General features: G+C 37.4%; 1 protein-coding gene and 1 long non-coding RNA gene across 6 annotated transcripts in view; one reads left to right on the forward strand and one right to left on the reverse strand.

The window, feature by feature from the left end:
• Nucleotides 1–20,395, reverse strand: part of LOC106488765 (uncharacterized) — a 173,410-nt gene that overhangs the window by 59,532 nt on the left and 93,483 nt on the right. The window lies entirely within an intron of this gene.
• SHISAL1 (shisa like 1) lies at nucleotides 983–17,835 on the forward strand. The gene is made up of 3 exons (XM_013947795.1): nucleotides 983–1,072; nucleotides 8,081–8,294; nucleotides 17,430–17,835. Exons 1-3 carry the CDS (start codon nucleotides 1,006–1,008, stop codon nucleotides 17,767–17,769), a joined length of 621 nt encoding a protein of 206 aa, XP_013803249.1. The 5' UTR covers nucleotides 983–1,005; the 3' UTR covers nucleotides 17,770–17,835.

Below are 20,395 nucleotides of genomic sequence, written 5' to 3' on the forward strand. Positions count from 1 at the left end.
TCCAGGCTTTCTGGTTTATAGCCCAAGCTCCCAGGATTGCTGTGCAGGCCATTGAAGTACCTCTTTATTATCCTCTGCTGTCAATGTGAGTTCAGGATGCTGAAGAGCTTATACGTCCATTGTTAGTCTGTGTAGCAATGACAGCAGGACAGGGTACTAAGACATTGCTATTGATGCTGATGGTAATGTTTGTATTGGGACAGAACCACTGCTACGCTTACAGAGCATGCAGCTGGTGAAGTTGAATCAATGTGCATATAGAAACATTCTGAATCTCCCAGCTGTGGGGCTGTTCTGCAAAAAACTAGGATAGCCTTTGTATGACTACTGCCAGCCAAACTGCGAGGAAGCCAGACGAGGAAGCAGACAGGGGAAGCAGATGGCAACATATAAGTATGCATCACATCTCACCCTCATTTCCAGGAACACAAGAAATAACAATAATCCCATGAAATGCTTCAATTATAATGAAAAAAAATTTTTTTGAGATATTTCCAACCAGCTTAGTTGCTCGACCCGCTTTCTGAACGACTGCACCCTCTAATGGGGTAAAACAGAGTGACTTTCAAAGCAGACTTTATTTTTATTTTGTTTGTATTCTTCCAGTTCTTACAGGCATAATACAGCAGCCCATTCATGTTAACAATAAAACAAGCATGCTTTTGCTGAGTTTAGATTACAGGGGAAGTGTGAATATCAAAGAACTTCATATGATTCATCTCTACTCATTGTTAATGAAAGGTGTGTAAATAGTTGTTTACATTCATGGTGAAATAAAAAGGAATTTTAACAAAATCCTTGAAAGGAGAATTTATTTCACTTATAAAATCCAGTCCAGAAGAAAAGTATGTTTTTTTTCTTGTTTTATGAAGTAGTTTCAGCTTACCAAAGCTTTTTGTGGAAGCAAAACTTTGAACAAATGAAGGTGAGATGAAACAGACACTTAACCATGATGTCGTGTCTTGTCCAACAGGTAATTCTCTAATGGACCAATGAAAGCCAACGATGACAAGTTGTGGTCAACAGTCCTTGAATGTGCTGATGGTTCTGCTTTCATTACTCTTGTCAGCAGGTAACTTTTATGCCAAAAATTTATCTTTCAGTGATGCGTGTCACAGGGAAAAAGTAGTTCCAATTTAATCCTGGATTACTTCAAAACTAACAAGATCAAATGGATTGTTCATTGAGTAATGAATAAATAAATAAATCAGCTACGCATTTAGTAATTGGAAGCTGGAATTTGAAATGCAATTCAAAATTCAGTTTAAGAAGGCAAAGTAATGGGACACTGACAAGGACACTGTTTTGATGCTTTAGCTTTTCAGCTCATCGTTTAAAAAAAAAAAATAAATGTCTGCATCACTATACAATCCAACCATTTTGCTAAATGACCATGTATTGAAAACAGAGCAAAAGACTGTCTATTGAAAACAGACCAAGTAGGGTTCCAAATGTATATTTTTATGCATGCACACAGGAGTATGTGAGCATGCGAAGGACTGAACTTGGAACTTCAACTGTTCTTGTAATAAGTACATGTCAGAGGTGATGTAAGTTATCTTACATATATGTAAAGAAAAATGCATGACATCGTGTTACACAGATAGTATGTCATTTTCCTGATCAGTATTATTCTATGTAAATGTACAATTTTACCTGAAGAATTCACTGGACCAGGGAGTGCGCCCGGGGTTTTCCCACTAGATGTTTGCTAGATCTGCCCTGGGTGTTTCCTATTAGTGCACAGAAAGGATTTGTGCAGAAATCTGTCAGTTGTTACACTGAGAATTAATGGAGCCCTATGATTATTAGTTGCATTCTTTTCTTCAAGAGATGTCTATGACATTAAGGTTTTCTGTAATGATGGGATAATTTTATTTTTAAAAAATTAAAAGGATCTCAGTCCAAATAATTTGGTGCTAGGAATTTTAAACTTCTAGCACAACCTCTTCTACCCTCCATTCTTGAGGTGTTTTTAATTCAAAGAGATTTTGTTTTATCCACCATTACTCCTTATTCATATCCCCAAACACTACTTAAAACTTTAACGAGCATTATATATCTTCATGCTCCAGTAACAATTGTTACTGTACTGTGTCTGCGTTATCCTTATAACACTCAGTATTATATCCTCATCCATTAGTTCAGTGTGCATTTTGTTGCCTGCAGTCTTGTTACTCATTTGCAAGCATTCTAGTTGATTTTTACTATCGACAGTTCATTTTCTAGCTGTAATTGACACAGTCCTCCTGTTAGTAAAATTATAATATTAGCAATTGACCACTGCTCTGCCTAATCTTAAAAGGTTCTCTTGCTTTACAGTCCTTCCACTGATATCCCTATGTATGGCGCTGCATCCCTAGTTATGTAACTACCCTTCTTCTGTGTACTAGAATCAGGGATAGGGGTTATAGCAGCCTCTTCGTCAGAAAGCTGTTTTCCTGGTACATAAATGAAGCCAATTATTCAAGAAGAATTCGGTGCACGTAATCCAGGAATCAAACAGCACAAAACTTTTCCAGCAGCTCCAGTCTTTCTGTTCATTTTTATTATGTTTTCAAACCCTTACCATTCTTTTCAGGGAACTTCTAGTAGAGATCTCCTGAGATTCCACTTCTGCAAGCATTTTCCTCAAGATAATATAATTGTCTATGTTCCAATTGAATGGGACACTAGTATTACACTGTGTGTGCAAACAGAAGTAGTCAGCCACTGGTATATATACACTTACTCTCTCAAACCCAAGCATACAGCAACTGTTCTGACTTGTTTTTCTCTTAGGAGAAGAAATACGCTGCCTCTGAAGTACAACTTCTTTATTTGAGACTAATTACATAGAGTTTTTACATAGTTTGTCTATAAATGCCAGAAACTTGTCTTTGTAAATATGTGCCTTATCTTCTCACTGATCTTCAGTTATTAGTATTCTATTATCTGACATTCATTACTAGCATGTAGCGTGCAGGCTTAATCTGGAATGATCAAAAGTCTTTATGCCAGCCTAACTCTGCTCCTTGGGGAGTTTCATTACTGACATCTGTAGGCGTGGGTTTAGACCCTTGCTAACTTATACCCACATTTTTACAAGACTTGAATGAAATTTATTATATATTATTTTGGAGGCAGCACAAATATAAAATACTTGTCCAAGATGCATCAGCTTCCAAAAAGGAAAACTATTGGCTTTATGCAGTGAGAATGGCAGAACTAAAGGATGCTGCTCTTTTTTAAATGATACAAACATCATTTTTAAACTGAGCTGAAATGAAAACCTAATGGCAAGACTCTTTTTGACTTCACTAGATTTACAGACTTCTATCTGTAAGATCATGCCTCACTTTCAAGTTCTTGATCTACTAAGATGTGCAGACTTAAATTTTTAAAAACTTTATGTATGGTTGAAAACTGCACTTAACTGGAAGCATAACTATCATTAGCTCCACAAGGCACAGTGAAAGTTAGGACACAAGTAACAGACAAGTTCCCAGAGCAGCAGTTTTCAGGGCCTGGTTTTCATTGCATCAGTGGCAGCAGCAGCAGAGCAAAGGTGTGCGTTCGGACACCAAGCTGGTGGCTCAAAACGAGGATAAAGTTTGGCAGCTTTAGCTGTGTGTCTAGGAAGGAGATGTAATTGCCCAAAATGAGCAAAATTCTCTCATGGTAGGGAGAAACAACTCTGAAAAGGAAGGCCTGGGTTCAGAGTGGGTAGGCTGTGGCTCTATTAAAAAAAGGGTGAAATCAGATTGAGAATACAGAAACTCTTTAGGCTGATTTTATTTTAATGTGAAAACATCAAGAGCACAAGGCCACACAGTTTTAGGATATGTGGACACACTAATTGTACTGACAGCACAGCGAATGAGTAATAAAGGAAGGAGCAGCACGCAGTCATGCTAGAAGAATATCAGTCTGTCCATTTTAACTCTTAAATATATACTTTGCAATAATGCTGATATTTAAGTTCCCTTAATGGGTTGAAACACATTTATAAAATCAGTGATGGCAGAAAGACTCGTATTAGCATGCAAAATTTTACAGATTATTTGCACGTTACAGTAATTTTCCTTTGGAGTAGAAAATGAATGTTCATATAGCAGAATTATCAGAGGATCTCAAATGATTGGGTTGTGCCAAGTAAAATGTATACATGTGAATATTTCTATGAATACATATAGAAAGCTTATAATGACCAGCCACCTCTGAAAACTTTTGGACTTTACAAACTTGGTAGCTCAATTAAAAATATAATCAGTATTACACAGATCTAACTAGAAGCAGATAGGAAAGTAACATCAGAGTTTAATGTACACTGTCTGTTTATTTTTCAGGTAGAGTAGATAAATCTTAAGATGAGCTGAAATCAGTCATTTGAAGCATGACAGGCTTCTCTAGAAATGTGTATGAACACCTTCTCAGTAATACATTTCAAAGATAGTGTGAGAATTTACACAGGCAATTCCACTTCAAAAACATCTGCTATCTTTGCAACAGGCAAATTAGAGCCTTTCAGTCACACTACTTTTATCTAAAGAATTTCTGTAGCAATAAGGCTTTCTAATATTCAGATTGGCTTCATACACATGCAAGATTGAAGTGTGCTTATTTTCAGAAAATATACCTAGTGAAAAAATGTGCTCTGTTTACTAGATCTCTGATTCCCAGAACAAACACAGGCAGCAAGTAAAATTAGACAGATTACAATAAATCGATTTTTTTTTCACTGACTGGCAAATTCTGACCAAAATTCAAACATCATGGTATACATTTTCTTGTGTATGTATTTTAATCACTGACACACATTTTAATATTTAAGTCTTTGCTTAGCAATACATCTTTATTACAGACTTAATTCATGCTCTGACCTGACATTATCTTCCATTCTCCCTCTCTTCTGTAGCCACCCTTCCCCCAGCTTTCACCCCAAACAAGTTTGACTTTAATTTTGCTTTTAAAATGGGCAAAGGATCTGTGTAGGGCTGTAGACTAGGAATATGGGCTGGTAAGAAAACCATTTTGCAGTGAGGAGTAAGCTAAACCCCTCGAGATCCTATAGCCCTCCAGTGCATTCTCACAGTTCGCAACATGCTCAAGAAAGAGCAATTTCTCTCTCTGAGTGCTGGGCCAGAATAATGTCAGAAACATGGAAATATTCATTAGTTTATGAAACATAAAGAACTAGTTTTGATTCTCACAACATGAGCTAGATACATATACAAGTCAGGTATAGCTTGGCAGGGCTGCTGTTCTTTTGGTGTTCTCTAATCTGGGTGTAATTCACCTAAGCTAAGTTTGTAGTAGACATATGAAAAATGATGGGGTTTTTTACTATCCTATTCACAAAGCTTTTTCCCTTAAAAGGTCCCAAACTTGAAACCCCATCTATACTAGATTACTATACTAAATTACTGTTATGTAAATGATAGTAGTAATGTTAGTTTTTAAAGGAAAAGTAAGTTAACATATCTTCAGCCATAAAAGCCATTAGACCTGCATTTTGAAAAAAAGTTGATGATTCCACTGATAACGCATGAAAAACAAAATCTGTGTTGCATGCCAGGGCTTTGCACATAACAAAGAAGACGGGGAAACTCTGATTCTTAGAATAGCTAATATAACCAAAGTACAGATATTCCAAGTAAGAAGGAGCAGGTCAAAATCACTAAAAAATGACAACTGCCAAATTGATCAGTTTAGACCTGTTATATTTTCTTTACAGATACAGCAGATGTAGTACATACTTTAATCCACAAAAATCACTGCTGCAACATCTTATTCTGATAAGAGATTTGTAATTTCAAAAAACATTATCCTTCTGGATAGGGAGAACACTGCACAAGACAGAGGAAAACAAAACCCGGAAACTGAAAGACAGGCATGTTTCAGGATATAACCCATAAAGGAGAAAAGTGGAAAGAAATTTTCCTTACTAGAGGGTTTATTGGACAACTTTTCCACTGTATAGCACGGTTGTGTCTTCCTTTGAAGCATCTGAAACTGGCCATTTTCACAGAAGGATTAGATGGATACTCTACTGCTAGATAGTGTTAATAAAAATACCATGGATAAACATCACCACTGAAGCGCAGTGTGAAGGTTGTCACCTCACTTGTATTTATTAGGTCCAATAATATAACTTAAAAGCCAGCTTCTTGATCTTGAAGAAACTTACAGTAGAACATTAGGCAGGTGTTACCTTGACCCGTCAATTTGTATGACTGTACAAATTGAGGTCAATTTACTATATTTGTTGACATCAGGCATAGACTCACCTTTTTCCTAGTAATGATGACTAGTGGGACTATGCGTACTGTTTAAGATAAGCATGTAATGCATCCTTGTAAACTGGCAGCAAACATTTGCGAAACACTTGGGGCCTTTAAGTGCTTAACCACGTGCATCTAAATGCCATTTGACTTGCCCTCGAACTTCCACGTGTGGACAGGACCTGAAAGCTGGAGGCCAGGCAGAACAGGTTGGGGAATCCCAGCTGGCACTGGAGTCCTGTATTTAAGCAACTGAATCAAGCTCCTGTTCTTGTTAGAAGTCAGATACCTATCTCTAATAGCTCTACTTGGTTTAGGAATTTCTCCCGTGCCAGGTTTTGCATTCCCTATTTGTTTTAGGTCAGCTTCTCAAAATACAATAGATACATAGATAAAACTAAAATTTTCAGAACTTGGGACCTTAATTCTGATCCCCCTTAATCCTAATTGCTATGTTAATTAGGAGCGATGTAGGAAATTACTTTTTCAAATAAATACATACTTGTGTAATTATCTGCTTTGTGGATTTTGTGCCACAATTTCAACATGCACTTTTATTGCAAAACTTAGGGGGTCCCAATTCTGAAAACCTAAGTCTAAAGAAAGAAGATTTCATTACCAGTTATAGAATCCTGAGATTTGAACACAGATTTTTTCCTAGGCAGAGCAAGAACAGTTATGTAATTAGTTTTCTGAAAATCTATGTTCCTTTGGAAGTAGAATTTTTATAGCACTTTAGTTCCTGACTCAATTCATCTACAAAGGGATTTTGTCCTCTGTTAAAGCAGTGATGACAGGTATATGTACATGTGTGTGTCTTTTCTGAAAAAACACTGATATGAACAACAGTTGCATTATCATATCACTCCTTAGCCAAGATTACTTTCTCCTCTGGTATACTGTGCTTTCCTGATACTAGATGCTGGTTCATCTATAATTTTAGGAACAGAGCTGAGGTATGGGAAAGGAGCATAGCTGCCACAGGATCTATAATCCACAGAAATAGAGGCAGGTAGTAACAGGAGCTTCTAGAGGGTGATTTGGATTGTTGTGTAGTGATTGGCACACAACAATCAGCCTCGAGTCTGCATTTGGAGGATATATATGGAGAGCATTTAATTTTTTTCAGGAAAACTGATAGTGAAATCAATGTGACATACTCCTGGAAAAAATGTTTTGAAAGATGCAATAACATGAGAATTAAATAAAGAAGAAAAGCAGGAATGCTCAAGAATAGCTGTGTTTCTGTTAGTTCTAGATACTTGCAAATTCAGAGTTATTCAGATCTGGTATACTGTTTTGTACTTTTTATTTCTAGCACAGTGATCCTTATCAAAGAATGACGTTTACAATGGAGCAGATATTTTTGACACAATAAGAGTGACTATAAATCATGTACTGCCAAACTTTTACTGCAGTTTTTATATAGGCTTTTAGCTATAATGAAGCAATTCCAGGAAGATCTAATATGAACATTGTTTGGTCTTTGTGAGTATCTATATATTTAAACCAGCAGTGCAAAACTGTTTCCCTAAATATTTTTGTGTTCCTTGGCATGGAGGATATTTCTTCTCTTCCTTTAAAAAAGTAATAATAATCAGAAACACAATAATAGTAAAAGTAAAAATATTGCAAAACGCTAGATATTTTAAGCTTTTAGTGCTAAATATTATTATGTCGAAATCCTGAAGTATCTTATTAGTGTTTTCCAGAAATCAAAGAGCAATTGTTTAAGCTTAATCAAAGAAAAATTACAGTTCACAACATACAGATAACACAAGTGACTCACTAAGCCAATATCATTCTTTGTTTTACAGCATTGTGTGCACATTTTCGGGTCTGCGAGCCATATACGGACTACAAAGGTCGCTACCACTTTGGTTTTCACTGCCCACGTCTTTCTGACAATAAATCTTACATCTTTTGCTGTCACCATAACAACACAGTATTTAAATATTGCTGCAATGAGACAGAATTTCAGACTGTTATGCAGATGAACCTAACAGGGAACGCAGATGGATATATGCATAAGTAAGTAAATGAGTTTTAAAGTACTCTTCACTGAACTGTTTTTGATCTAATAACATAGTCTGACATGTTCTTAATGATGGAAGCAATTAGAATAATTGTACATACATAGAAACATTGCCAAAAGGTTTTTGCTGTTACAGAACTTTTCTAAAGGACAGGATATTTTACCTTTGCTTTTATTGCTTTGATACCCCCTATAGACATTGCTAGGAGAGCATAGATGTAAAAGTTATATTAAAATTTCTCTCCCTCAACCCAAACTAATCCGAACTATGTTGAAATGTGTATCAGTCAAAATACACCCCAAAACTGTCAGTAGGGGAGAGAGGGAGGGCGTTGATATTGTCCATACCAACCTAAATGTTTTGCATGGCTACTGCTATTTTGAATCTCTGCACATTTTGCATATAAATCTCTTGTAATCACTGACCTTGGGGAATAGGACATACTTGCTTATATACCCAGGTTGTATGGTCTCCTTGCCTGCTACTTGAGATACTTTGCTATGTATGTATATCTTCCGTGCAATTCTGGGGCCTGTCCTCAAAGATAAATATCAGTAGCTTTTTTTCCAAAGAGCTAATAAGTAGCAAGTAGATCTTCATTACTGTTTACATATTTATGATGACAAAATCTCCCCTTGTGATATGTGTCCTTTTTACTGTTTGATGTTCTGGCCACACTAATCCACTGTAATTTCTCTGGTGGAGAGGACAACTTTCACCTGGTGTAAACCCCCAGGGTCCATTTCTGATCTCTCTGTTCTCCCCTGCCATTTTATTCCAGTATCCAGGCACTCCAGGGCAAGGAAAGGACAGATTAAAGACAACTGGAATTCCAGTCTATTCATTTCTGGCTACTACAGGGTTTTTGGTGCTTTCTTCTGCCGTGCAAAAGTCAGTTGGAGTTTTGTCATTCTTTTCTATGGAAGCAGATGTGAGGCAGCTAGGAGACTATAGTGCTGGAATACTAATGTCAGCTATTTTAAGTCACAGTGTGGAGCCGCGTCCAGCAACAGCCAGCTCACAGTTAGCTGTTGTCTTCCTTAACAATCTTCTCTCTTACAGCTCTGCCTAGAAAAGCTTGAGTCTTGTGTAGATAAAGAAGTTGCATGCTGTAACTTCTTCTACAGTTGCAGAAGTGACAATCACTCAGTTAAATTGGTATGAAGAAGCTTTTATGCTATGTAGTGTAAAAGAAAGATAAAAATAGACTCTACCCATATAAGATACCTTTAAATCGAGTTGATTCTACACTGTCTTGTTACAGCACGCTCAGCTATGCACTTGAGGTCAAATTTCCTGCCTTGGCCTTGTGGTGCCTTTGGGAACATCACGGGAACTTACCATATGGAACACTGGGGAGATGCTTCAGGTCCAACAGGCCCATTAAAGGCCATCCATTTTTTCCCACTCTTTGTGCACTCTGGACATTCCGGAAATTGGTAGCACTCTCATCTGGGGCTACCCAGCTCTGCCAAAGCATATCCCTCAAGGTAACCTGGCAGAGTCTATACCACTGCCTCATAATATGCCCCAATGCAAGATATGCTCTATATACATTCTGTAGTAAAAGTAGGACGTGCTTTCCCATTGTTCACTGGGATGACCATGCTGCCACAACAGCAATTAGGTGCCTGGCTGAAGGGAGGTCCACACAGTACTCTCAGTACAGAAGGGTTATGCACATTGTCACAAACGGAGGCAGAAACTGCTTCACACTCAGAATCAGAAAAAAGAGAGTCCCAAGAATGGACTAGTGTGGCAGTAGCCCCCACACTTTTCCCACTCTTTGGTTTGTACACGAGAAGTTTGCTTTGTTTCTTCCCTTCTTGGTCCCTGTGTCAGAGTCCAGTACTCTCTGACCACGTTCTTTTAGATATTCCACACGTGGAGAGTGCAATGTTTAATATAAAAGTTTACTTTGAAGATATTTGATGTTACATGGGCTTTTGATTTAGCAGAGTGATCCAGCAATATACTGAAATCACAATACAAGTGTATACTTATACAGTTCAATCACAATACCAATGTGATTGCCATTACCTGTCTCCATAATATGCTCACCATCACAACGCTGGGCGTCCCCAATCTCTGGGAAGGAATAGGTGGGTAGAAGCCAGCTCAAGCCCATTGCTCTCTTCAAAATTCCTTTGTTAGTTGTTCAGGTTTTATACTCCTATGTTGGGCTGAGCCACGTATACACTTCCCCCATGCTGATCTGGCTAATTCAGGGAAACATTCACATTATTTTGATAAACTCAGGAAGAAATATTTACATCTGGTCCAGTTAACAGCTCTGGCTGCTTATCTAAAACAAAGGCCACCCTCCAGTCCCCTTTGTGTTGAGATAAAGTCGGTTCTTTGTGCAACAGCAAGGATTAATGAGCCGCATCCTACCCTGTTCCTGGACTTCATGGGGCACCTTGCCCTCTGAGTCTTCTCCCACTGTAGGGGTTATTGGTCGGTCACACCCTGTAAACCCTGCACCAGCACTACCAGGCAACCAAGTCTGCCTAACTAGCCAAGCTGTCTAAAGGCAGCTTTATCACAGAGTTTGGGATGTTAACTGGCCAATCATAGTACTGCCAAGTAGAAAGCCAGTGCCTCATGCTTTTCTAATATCTCAGCAGCTACTCAATGTGGCCATGGCCAGAAGTTACTAAGGTTGGCCACGCTGCCCGCCTTTCACCAACACCCTGAAATGGCCAGGGCAATCAGCCACTTCCCAAAACAGACATGCACAGAGGAACAGGTATGGTCTTTGACTGTGAAATACACCCTGGGATGTACAACCTTTCTCTGCCTCCAACCTCCCCTGTGTGCATGCCCACACACACAGAAATAAATGTACCTTGCCATGTGAAACTGCAGGATAGCTGTCATAGCCAAAAGGCCTTTACGTAGTGCATGGCATGAACAGGTCTGGAGCAGCCTGAAGGAACTGTGGGAATCTAAAGTGTGGATGCAGACTGACTGCTTCAGCACATGGTGATTCAGTAGGTGGATCTGCTTGCAGTAGCAGGGCATAGGGAATACATGGTGTTTTTGGCAATAAAAATAGCTTATATATCAGTCTCACTATGAAAGACAAAAGTGAGTCTGTCTTTGAGTGATGTAGTTATAGTGATACAACAAATATGCAGAGAAAAGGCCTTGGATTTAGTAAGAAATCCAACACTATTTTTTATGAGACCCTCAGATTTTAGCTTTTTATGATAGCTTTGCAGGCTGTTGTCGGGGGCTCAGTTCATGGCTTGGCTACTCTCATTATGGCACAAACTTCTTATGTGTTCAGTGTATGTTGGATTATTTGGACAATTAGCAAATGCAGTCCTGTCTCCACACAAGTTCAAACTGCATTAGTCAGAGGCTGTGTTTACTTGTGTCTTTTGATATGAGGTTTTAAACGACATCTCACCACTTAGTATGGACAGAGGAAAGTGTAAATTATACTCTCAGCTGTTGTGTGTGAACAGTTTCAGAGGGAAAGGAGATAATTTGGTATTCTCTGGACTATGCTATCTTCTTTTAGTGAACATATATAGGCCCTAGTTGTAAGCATTATTTTAGTTTTAGCATTTTTTTTTTCTTTAAAGTACCTCATTCAGTTTTGGTGGGGAAAGATCTCTATATTCTTTGTGGGTAAGATTCACCTCTTGGTTGAGAACAGCTCACAGACTATATACCACATGCGTCTTCCATCCAGAATTTCTTTGTGAGCATTAGCTACACGCTGATCTTTTGCCAAGGTAGGTGAAAACATGCTAAATACAGGAAAATGCTTTTGGAGGTGCAGCTTAGAGAGGTGCAGGATTGGAACTAGTATTCCCTTCTTGTAACTTCCTGAAACATCAGTTTTTGATAAATCGGTCAGGGTCAGGAAAATGAAGAGAAGCTAACTTCCAGCATAAAACTCTACCAGTATAGTGAGAGAGAGGGAGAGAGCTCTCCTCACCCTGAGATTGGTAAGAGATTTCCCAGGAATTTCAGCAGACTTTGGAGAGGCAGGAAGAAGTGAAGCCTAGATGCCTGCACAAAGACTGTGGTAATAAGCATCTTATTTAACACACTGACTTTATTTAACGCATATTATTATTTAACTTTATTTGGATTCTAATATGTCCAGGGTTCACTTTATAGTAACATCTCCAGTGTCCTTTATGAAACAAAGTCAGCTATTTATTTAGATCTAATTTCACACACCACTGAAAAAAAGATTCTGATGAAACATTTTGCATTGTACCTGTGGTGAATGATTTAGGATGTGGGAATAGCAATGAACTGAAGAAAAAGATTATAGCTTTAATGGAAGAGTGATTCAATGTTGTTATCTGGTTTATTTTTCCCCCTAGCTATTCTTATGATCATCAGAACACATTTCTTGTTTTGTTGTACAGCTGAGGGAAAAAATTAATGAAGTGACTTGTAACTTCTTTGTCATGGCGTAGCTGAAAGAGCACATTTATCTTCTGCAGTTGCATAATATATCTATAGCCAGATTTATTTACATTTTTTCCATTACCATAACTAAAGATTCCTGTGTTTTGGTAAGTGCGGATACTGGACTGTATCTATCTATCTATATAAGATATATCTATATATATATCTATCTTTGTGATCAAGCAGATAAATCAGTTTACAATGTTTGTGAATGTGAACAGTTCATGTAGTAATAAATATAGAAATACTAGTGATGTCTAACAGCCAAGAAAAGTTCTGCCATCCAACGTATATTTGCCTGAAACTGTGTCTAATAAGTTTTTTTTTTTTAAACAGTATTCACTTGAATCTACTATTTACACTCTCTCAGATTTTCTATTATGCATGTTCTGATGGGTTTCAGCAATAATTCTGTGTTAGGAGTCCTTAATCTGATACTGGGACAGCATTATGGCAGCCTGTAATGCATCCATTTTTTTTCCTTATCTCTTATTCTAGATTTTCAGGGTTGAATGGCTTTTGCACACCACACTACAACTTTGCAGTGAAAGCAATGTGAGAACAGAATAGCACTATCTTCTCCATGTACAGCATGTCCCCTGCAGAACTGGCATTTGTTTGAATATCTCCCAGAAAGTCTTCTCTATAAGAAAGGGAAAAAAAAATCTATTAAATCCACTAGCGTCTGTCCCCAAAAGATATAATTTAACTGGGAAGCGCTCTTAGGTATACAATGATGGTTTCTCCAGGAAAAACGTTAGGTTAGACAGAGGCCTTTACATAATTAAAAAAAAAAAAATCACAGATAAAGTTTATATGTAAAAACTGTATAGGGCTCCTCAGCAATACAAGTACCAAGGTATTTGCTAGGCATGAGACTGCGCATTTGCTTGGGACATCTGATGTGTGTTACTATAGCAAGTAGCAGCAATATTTAAGGAGAATAGGGAAAGAAGCAGCTTCCATGACCATCTGCCTACATATAAACTCTGCAGCTGTAGAATTCTGTTCACAAGTGTTTTGATTTGTTTTTTTAAACCCAGATTCCCAAATGAATTATTTTCTATTCATGTACAACACACAAAAATCAACAAATCCTTCTAAAAAATAGCCTAGGCCAAACCTGCTTGTTGTCTGTCTCAAAAAGTTGATGAAATAGATGGAAGGAATTACATGGGTAAGAATAATAATAAAAGAAACTGTCTATTTTCATTTGTGTGTAGGGTCGACAGAGAAATCTAAGTAGGATTCTGTAAATGGAATAGGATGAGATGGGTAAGAAAAATATTTCCTGTTCTCAAAGGGCCCAATTCAAGGCTCCCTGAAGTCGGAGCAAATCCTTCCATTTACACAAGTGCACTTTGTAGCAAGTCTATAGCATATCTACACCATATTGCTACCAAAGCCAAAGTATCTTAAAATAATGGTGTTTTCTGGCAGGTAATAAGCTAATGAACTTTTCTAAGAGGTCCATGAATTATCCTGTTTTACACAGAGGCTAAAAGGAAATTGTCATGTAATGTTTACCCCAGATTTAGCTTTTGTGTTTGTGTGCCAGCAGGAGCAGAGGACTTTGAAGGTAGTTTCTTACACTGCTAAAAGTTATGTTGAACCTAAACAGAAACCTCCAAAATGATAGATTAGGAGGGTGGGAGAGTTATGAAGAGAGAGCAAGTTTTCCAGTTGGGGATGCGGAGAGAAGATGCAACCACATCAAAACAGCTTTTCATACTTGATTCTCTCCATGAAGGACTAAACCCCAGAAATTTGAATCTCAATAGATTTGGAGTCTATTCATGCTTTATTTTTAGCTGAAATGAAACTTCTGTGCAAAAGTATGGGAGAATCAGGCAGTGAGATGAAACACTTACAATTAAATCATTCAGCTAAATGACCTGAGAGCAAGTCCTAGGTTTTTGGATTCCTACTTCTTTGCCAGGTCCTACTGTCATTCAGTGTTCATTTTCTACTTAAGGTATTTTCTTAATTTATAGGGAAGTTTTAATTTTTAATATTATTAGTAACCATCAGCAAAATTAGTATTTTGTACCATGTTAATAGTTTGAGTAACAAAATAGATCAAAGTATGGAATTTTTCTCTGTGTACAAAACATACCATTTATTAATTTTGCTTGTGATTTTTCACAAGGCCCTTTTGATATTGCTGTTGTCCCACTGTCTGTTAATTAAAATAGAGCAATCTTTCATCTTTGTACTTGTAAGAAACAGATGTTATTTAGAAGGAGCAGATGGAGAACTCACATATGGCATGATTAATAAATTGTTGCTTTAAATTGGAACACTCAAAATAGCTCTAATTTTCACTTTGCAAAATTTTGATGGGTAAAACTAAATGCCTAAAATACAAACAAATTCTTCTGAGGTAACTGTCAGAAATGTTCCTGGCTCTCAAATTGTTGCCAAAACAAAAATAATATGATTTCTGATATTTCCATTCTCACTATGGATCAAATACAGCTCACCTATTCTTAAAATGGATCCTATTGGCATTGGTGATGAAGATGAACAGGATTTGTCACAGTGGATTTCTTCCCAAGTTCTCTGGTCCTCACTGCCCTGTTATTTACATTAGGAACAGATAAAGAATTTACTCCAAATAAGAATAAATTCAGTGAAAATCCAGAGTAACACTACAGAGAAGCCTGGTGCAACCTGGTTATGTTATACTTCTGAGTGCCAGGGCTGCAAAGATTTTAATGCATTACCAAGATCTACTCACTGTTGCGGGAAGTTAGGCACACGTGTGCCTAACTATACCTGAGTCAAGTCCCTTTAGGTAAGGGTTTTCAGAAGTACTATACTTTGTCTGTCTACTTCCAATCCTCCTGGAAATTTACTGAAAGTTCTTGAAAATTTAGGCTTGCATAATCCTAAAGTTACACAGGAAGGACCCGTTAGCAGGTCAGATATTCCTCTCGTTACTCCCAGTCGTTTGCCATGGAACTTTCATTTAAGTTGATGGAGTCGTGTCTGTGCAGTGAAAGGAGATTCACAGGAGAGGAGAATCAGTCTCATTAAGTGTTGACAGGCAGTAACACAGAAATTAAATTTCTGATTTCTTATCTGATTTCTTGTTTTAAATCCTGATTTTTTTTAACTGTAAGTGAAAGAGTTGTACAAAACGTCAAACTGAACTGAAGAGTCGAGGTAAAGTCTTGAAAAGTTTTAGGTCTGAAAAGGTTTGGGACATATTTTTAAATTGCCAAAATATCTTTCTGGCTTGCATCTATAATATGTGATCTCAACCTTTCTTCTCTCAAAGCCCTTCAATGTTGATCATGTTCTGATAAAATACAATTCCCTCAAAGCTTCTTCAAATGTCTGTTAAAAAGAGCATGGCTGACTATGTGTTCAGTTTTATTTATGTAAGTTCAGGTTCACACAGATGGGGGATGCCCACCTATTAATTGGTATCATCTTTCCCCTAGACTATTTTCCTAATGACATTGTTGTTACTATCCCGTCTTCTTGTTTTTCTTTTTATAGTCTCTGCTACACATATTTCCATATAAGCTCTTAGGCCTAGATTAGCCTTCCTCTCTGTATACCTAACAACTTCATTCTTGCACTTTTCTTTCCTTCTCTGTTCTGGCCTCCTCTTTCCCACTCATGCAGTTTCCAGTTCAAAATACATTTACACCTGACAGTCATTTTTATTTTAATTATATTGTGTCCCCAGCAGAGCTGTAGCATTTTTTCCCTTTTTGGTCTCCAAATTCTTGACCCCTTATTCCTTTTCTCACCCTTTTTTTCCCCCCGTCTTTTAATATTTTTAGTCACCTGTCTTAGTTTTAAAGCTCTGTGAGCCACTCCAGTGGACAATAGCTGATAATTTTCATGGTCTTTCCCCTTAAATATATTATAGCTACACCAGCATGTACATATAAGCATAGTACATATTTTTCTTCCTGTTGAATTCATTCTATAATACAATCTTGTCAATGTTCTTCCTTCCTGAATTTATTACCAACAAATTAAGGGATCTTCAGCAATTGCTTGTGAAAGCTTACACTTCTGATAATATGTATTTCTTCTGCATCTAGTAGTGATTAATCATTAAATTCAGAGCAGAGTTTAAAAGAGCAGAGAAAAAGGTTTAACACCTTTTAAGAAAAGTTGCTTATAATACCTGTCAGCAATGAGTGCTTTCATTGGTATAGACACACCCCCAGGACTCAGTTATTACAGCATATTTTCATATTGCTACTCATGTTAATCCTTACTCATGTAAATGCCCTGTCACTTTCAGTAGGGTGACTCTGAGAGCGAGAGCTTGCAGAATAAAAGCCATCGGGCCCATCAAGTATGTGCATATCAGGCCTCACTTAAAGCGTTGAAACTAATCATATACCAAATCTATGCACTAGTGTATATATAAAAAAACTATTTACAGCAAAAGGGGGCCTTTGTTTCTAAAAATGTCCCATGTCATGCATACAGGAGTGTATAGATGGATTAAAATAACAAATAATTTTTAATAAAACACTCTTTAAAACAAAATGTTGGTTATGTCCATCTGTTTGTGTATATATATACGTGTATATATATGTGTGTTATATACACACACACGTAAAAAAAAAAATTACATGAAGCAAATAACCTTGACAAACTAATGTGATGACTATTGTTGATGTATTAGATGACTTTTTTGTTTTCCCTTTTTCTTTCATAGCAACTACAGTGCACTGTTAGGAGTATGGATCTATGGCTTTTTTGTGGTGATCTTGCTGGTACTGGACCTTTTATATTACTCTTCAATGAACTATGATATTTGCAAATTTTACCTGGCACAGTGGGGAATCCAGGGAAAGTGGATGACACATGGACAGAGCCAATGGATTAACCCTGCTCAGGATCCAAGCCAAGTACAGACACAGCCTCAGTCAGAGATGCAGCCTCAGCCTCAAGCTCAGTCTCAGCCACAGCCTCAAACATCACAGACAGTACATACTTTAAAAGGAGATGCTTTAAGCCCACCCTTGATGTCTTTTCAGAGTACATCTGCCTGGTAAGTAAGTTAAGCCATATTGTGATATATTTTTTAATCTATCATTTTGCAGTGTGAACAGTCACCTGTATTTGGAAACATGACCGCAAATTCAGCTGTGCCAAATGGCACCATTTGAGTAGCTGGCCCATGATTCTTTATATCATTAATTGTCTTACAGAATTAGGATTGATTCCTTATTCTGAAATACTTTATGTCATATTTCACTACTGGTGTCTCGGAGAAATAGGTGCTGCTATTTTTCAGTGGTAAGTAGTTTTGCTATACTGTAATACAAATAAACGCAGAAAGTCTTTGTTTCTACATTGACCATTATAAAGTTAATTTTAATCTGGTGTCAAGGACTAATTGTCAAATGTATTCGTGTATCTGTTGGTTCAAAGACTATATAAATAATAGCACTGAAATAGTTTCAGTGTCAGAAATCCACAGTATTTGTAGCATCAGACACAGAAACAACATGAAAACCAGGTTAATTTTTTTATTTGCATAGCCAAAGAAGCATGGTTTAATCTTATTTGACAGGATGACACAAGTAGGCTATTGTAAGGTTAAGTAAGTGCCACAAAAAAAAGCATGACAGATAGTTCAGTAGCAGGCAGACCATACTGCACGAATGGGAGAAACTAAAGGCGGATAATCAGGGGACAAAATGGCATTGGCGGATGTTGGACTGTTTCTACCAAAGAAAAAGGAAAGCAAAGGGAAGAGCTGAATAAAAGAATGCTCTGAATAAGGTGTCAAGAAAAGAGGGTGCTTTCTTCTTAGCAAGAACAGTTTTATAGAGAGCATAAAGATGGAGGGGAAGCACATAGTCACCAGCGTATTTTAGAAGCATTTCAAATGGCCTAGTGCTAAGTTTTGGCAAAATAAAGTGATCAAAGAATGAGTAGGGTGAAAAATATGACAGCAGTTCCTGATGTTGTACAGCATGTAAAGCCACTATATTAATCTAAAGATCTGAAACCTTTCAATAGCATTCTGTTGCAATAGGATGATGATAGTAGTAGTCCTTTTACTTTATAACTTGCTTTTAATTTTAAATATAAATCTAGAGCAGAAAAGGTTTTTCGTAATAGAAAAGGTGGTGACAGTATGACCGGGGACTAGGATCAGTGAAAGATTTGGTCATTTGGCATTGTACTACTGGATGTATTTAGTCAGTGCTGCCTTGAACATTATAGCAGGCCTTGTCTGAACAACTGAAGAGTACTGGTAATGGTACTTTAGGCAGACTTGCTTGTGTTTAGTTATAAGCATGGGTAATCTCATGATAGCTTGTACTTTATGTCAGTTTACTTTTTTACTTGAAATCCTAGAATTTTGCATGACCAAAATGGATCCAGTCCTGAATCTGCTAAGCAGCTTCCATTTTCTAAAGGGTTTCAGTAGAACTCCAGCACTGATGATTGTTGAGCCTTTAGGTTCTTTAAATCACAGAATGGCTGAGGTTGGAAGGGACCTCTGGAGATCATCTAAGCCCAACCCCCTTGCTCAAGCAGGGTCACCTAGAGCACGTTGTACAGGATCGTGTCCAGGCATCCCGGTTTTTGAGCCAAATCTACATCTTAGCCCTACTTTTTGGCCTTTGTGCCCCCTCTGGTTTCCAGCAGTTTTATCTGATTGATGAGATAGTGCAGTAGTCAGAATAAAGATCGATAGTTTCTATCCCCATCTAAAATAAATGTTCTGCTTCCTTTAAAAGCAGCTTTCAGTGCACTAGAGCAACAGGATGGATCTAATTACAAAGCAAAGCTTGGTTGTCTGCAAAACTGCTCAGAAAAACAATAAAAATGAAGAAAAACAAATGGGGGTGGTTATTATTATTTCATATATGCTTGATATTTGCTTTTATTTTGAGCTCTTTTCTATTTATCCTGCAGTTTCATTTAGGTACAGCTGTGTTCTGTTCTCAACTATTCTGTGGTGTATATAGAAATAAAAGGCTCCTCTTCTGGACTTGAAGTGCTTTCTCCCTATGTACATGCACATAGTTGATGCGAAAGTCCTTGTGCCCGTTCTGGTTTGCATTCAATGAAATGTTTAGGTCACAGTGTCAGGATCACAGATAGGAAAAATTTAAGTGCTTGAAAACTGAATATACTTCTCAGTAACTAAGTTAATGACAGAAGAATAGTGCTACACTGAACTAGACTCTGCGTAAAAATGACAGAAAGTCCAAATAAAAGGTGTTGAAAATGCTTTTTTTCATAACGTGTGTGTGCGTGTACGCACACGTGCACACAATTATGCTTTTTAAACTGTTACTTCTGTGTGATATTAGCTTGGACTTTTATTTAGTTTTCCATATTTTTAAAGAAAACAATCTATGTGGGAATAGTATTTATGCTTAAGCACTTGGCATTTGCATTTATGGTCATGTTTAAAGTAAATACAACTATCAATATATGGACACTGAGAAAATGAAATAATACAACCGTTGGCCAACTTGGTGTGACTGGGCCAAGAATTGTTTCATTTCTACCACTCCAGTCTTGATCCATGCCAAAACCTTCCAAACACTTTAGTATTATGATTAATTAAAACACTGACTTAAAGTAGAATGGCTGTAACTGTAAAATAAAATCGTAGCCCTTTACCTGCTTTTGCTCCTCCTATTCTGCTGCTCC

This window comes from Apteryx mantelli, chromosome 1 (assembly GCF_036417845.1).
Source record: "Apteryx mantelli isolate bAptMan1 chromosome 1, bAptMan1.hap1, whole genome shotgun sequence".
NCBI lineage: Eukaryota > Metazoa > Chordata > Aves > Apterygiformes > Apterygidae > Apteryx > Apteryx mantelli.

Coding starts and splice junctions, on each gene's coding strand:
- SHISAL1 (XM_013947795.1), top strand. CDS start 1,006: ATGACAAGTTGTGGTCAACAGTCCTTGAATGTGCTGATGGTTCTGCTT. Junction 1,073..8,080: donor TTCATTACTCTTGTCAGCAG/GTAACTTTTATG, acceptor TTTGTTTTACAG/CATTGTGTGCACATTTTCGG. Junction 8,295..17,429: donor GCAGATGGATATATGCATAA/GTAAGTAAATGA, acceptor TTTCTTTCATAG/CAACTACAGTGCACTGTTAG.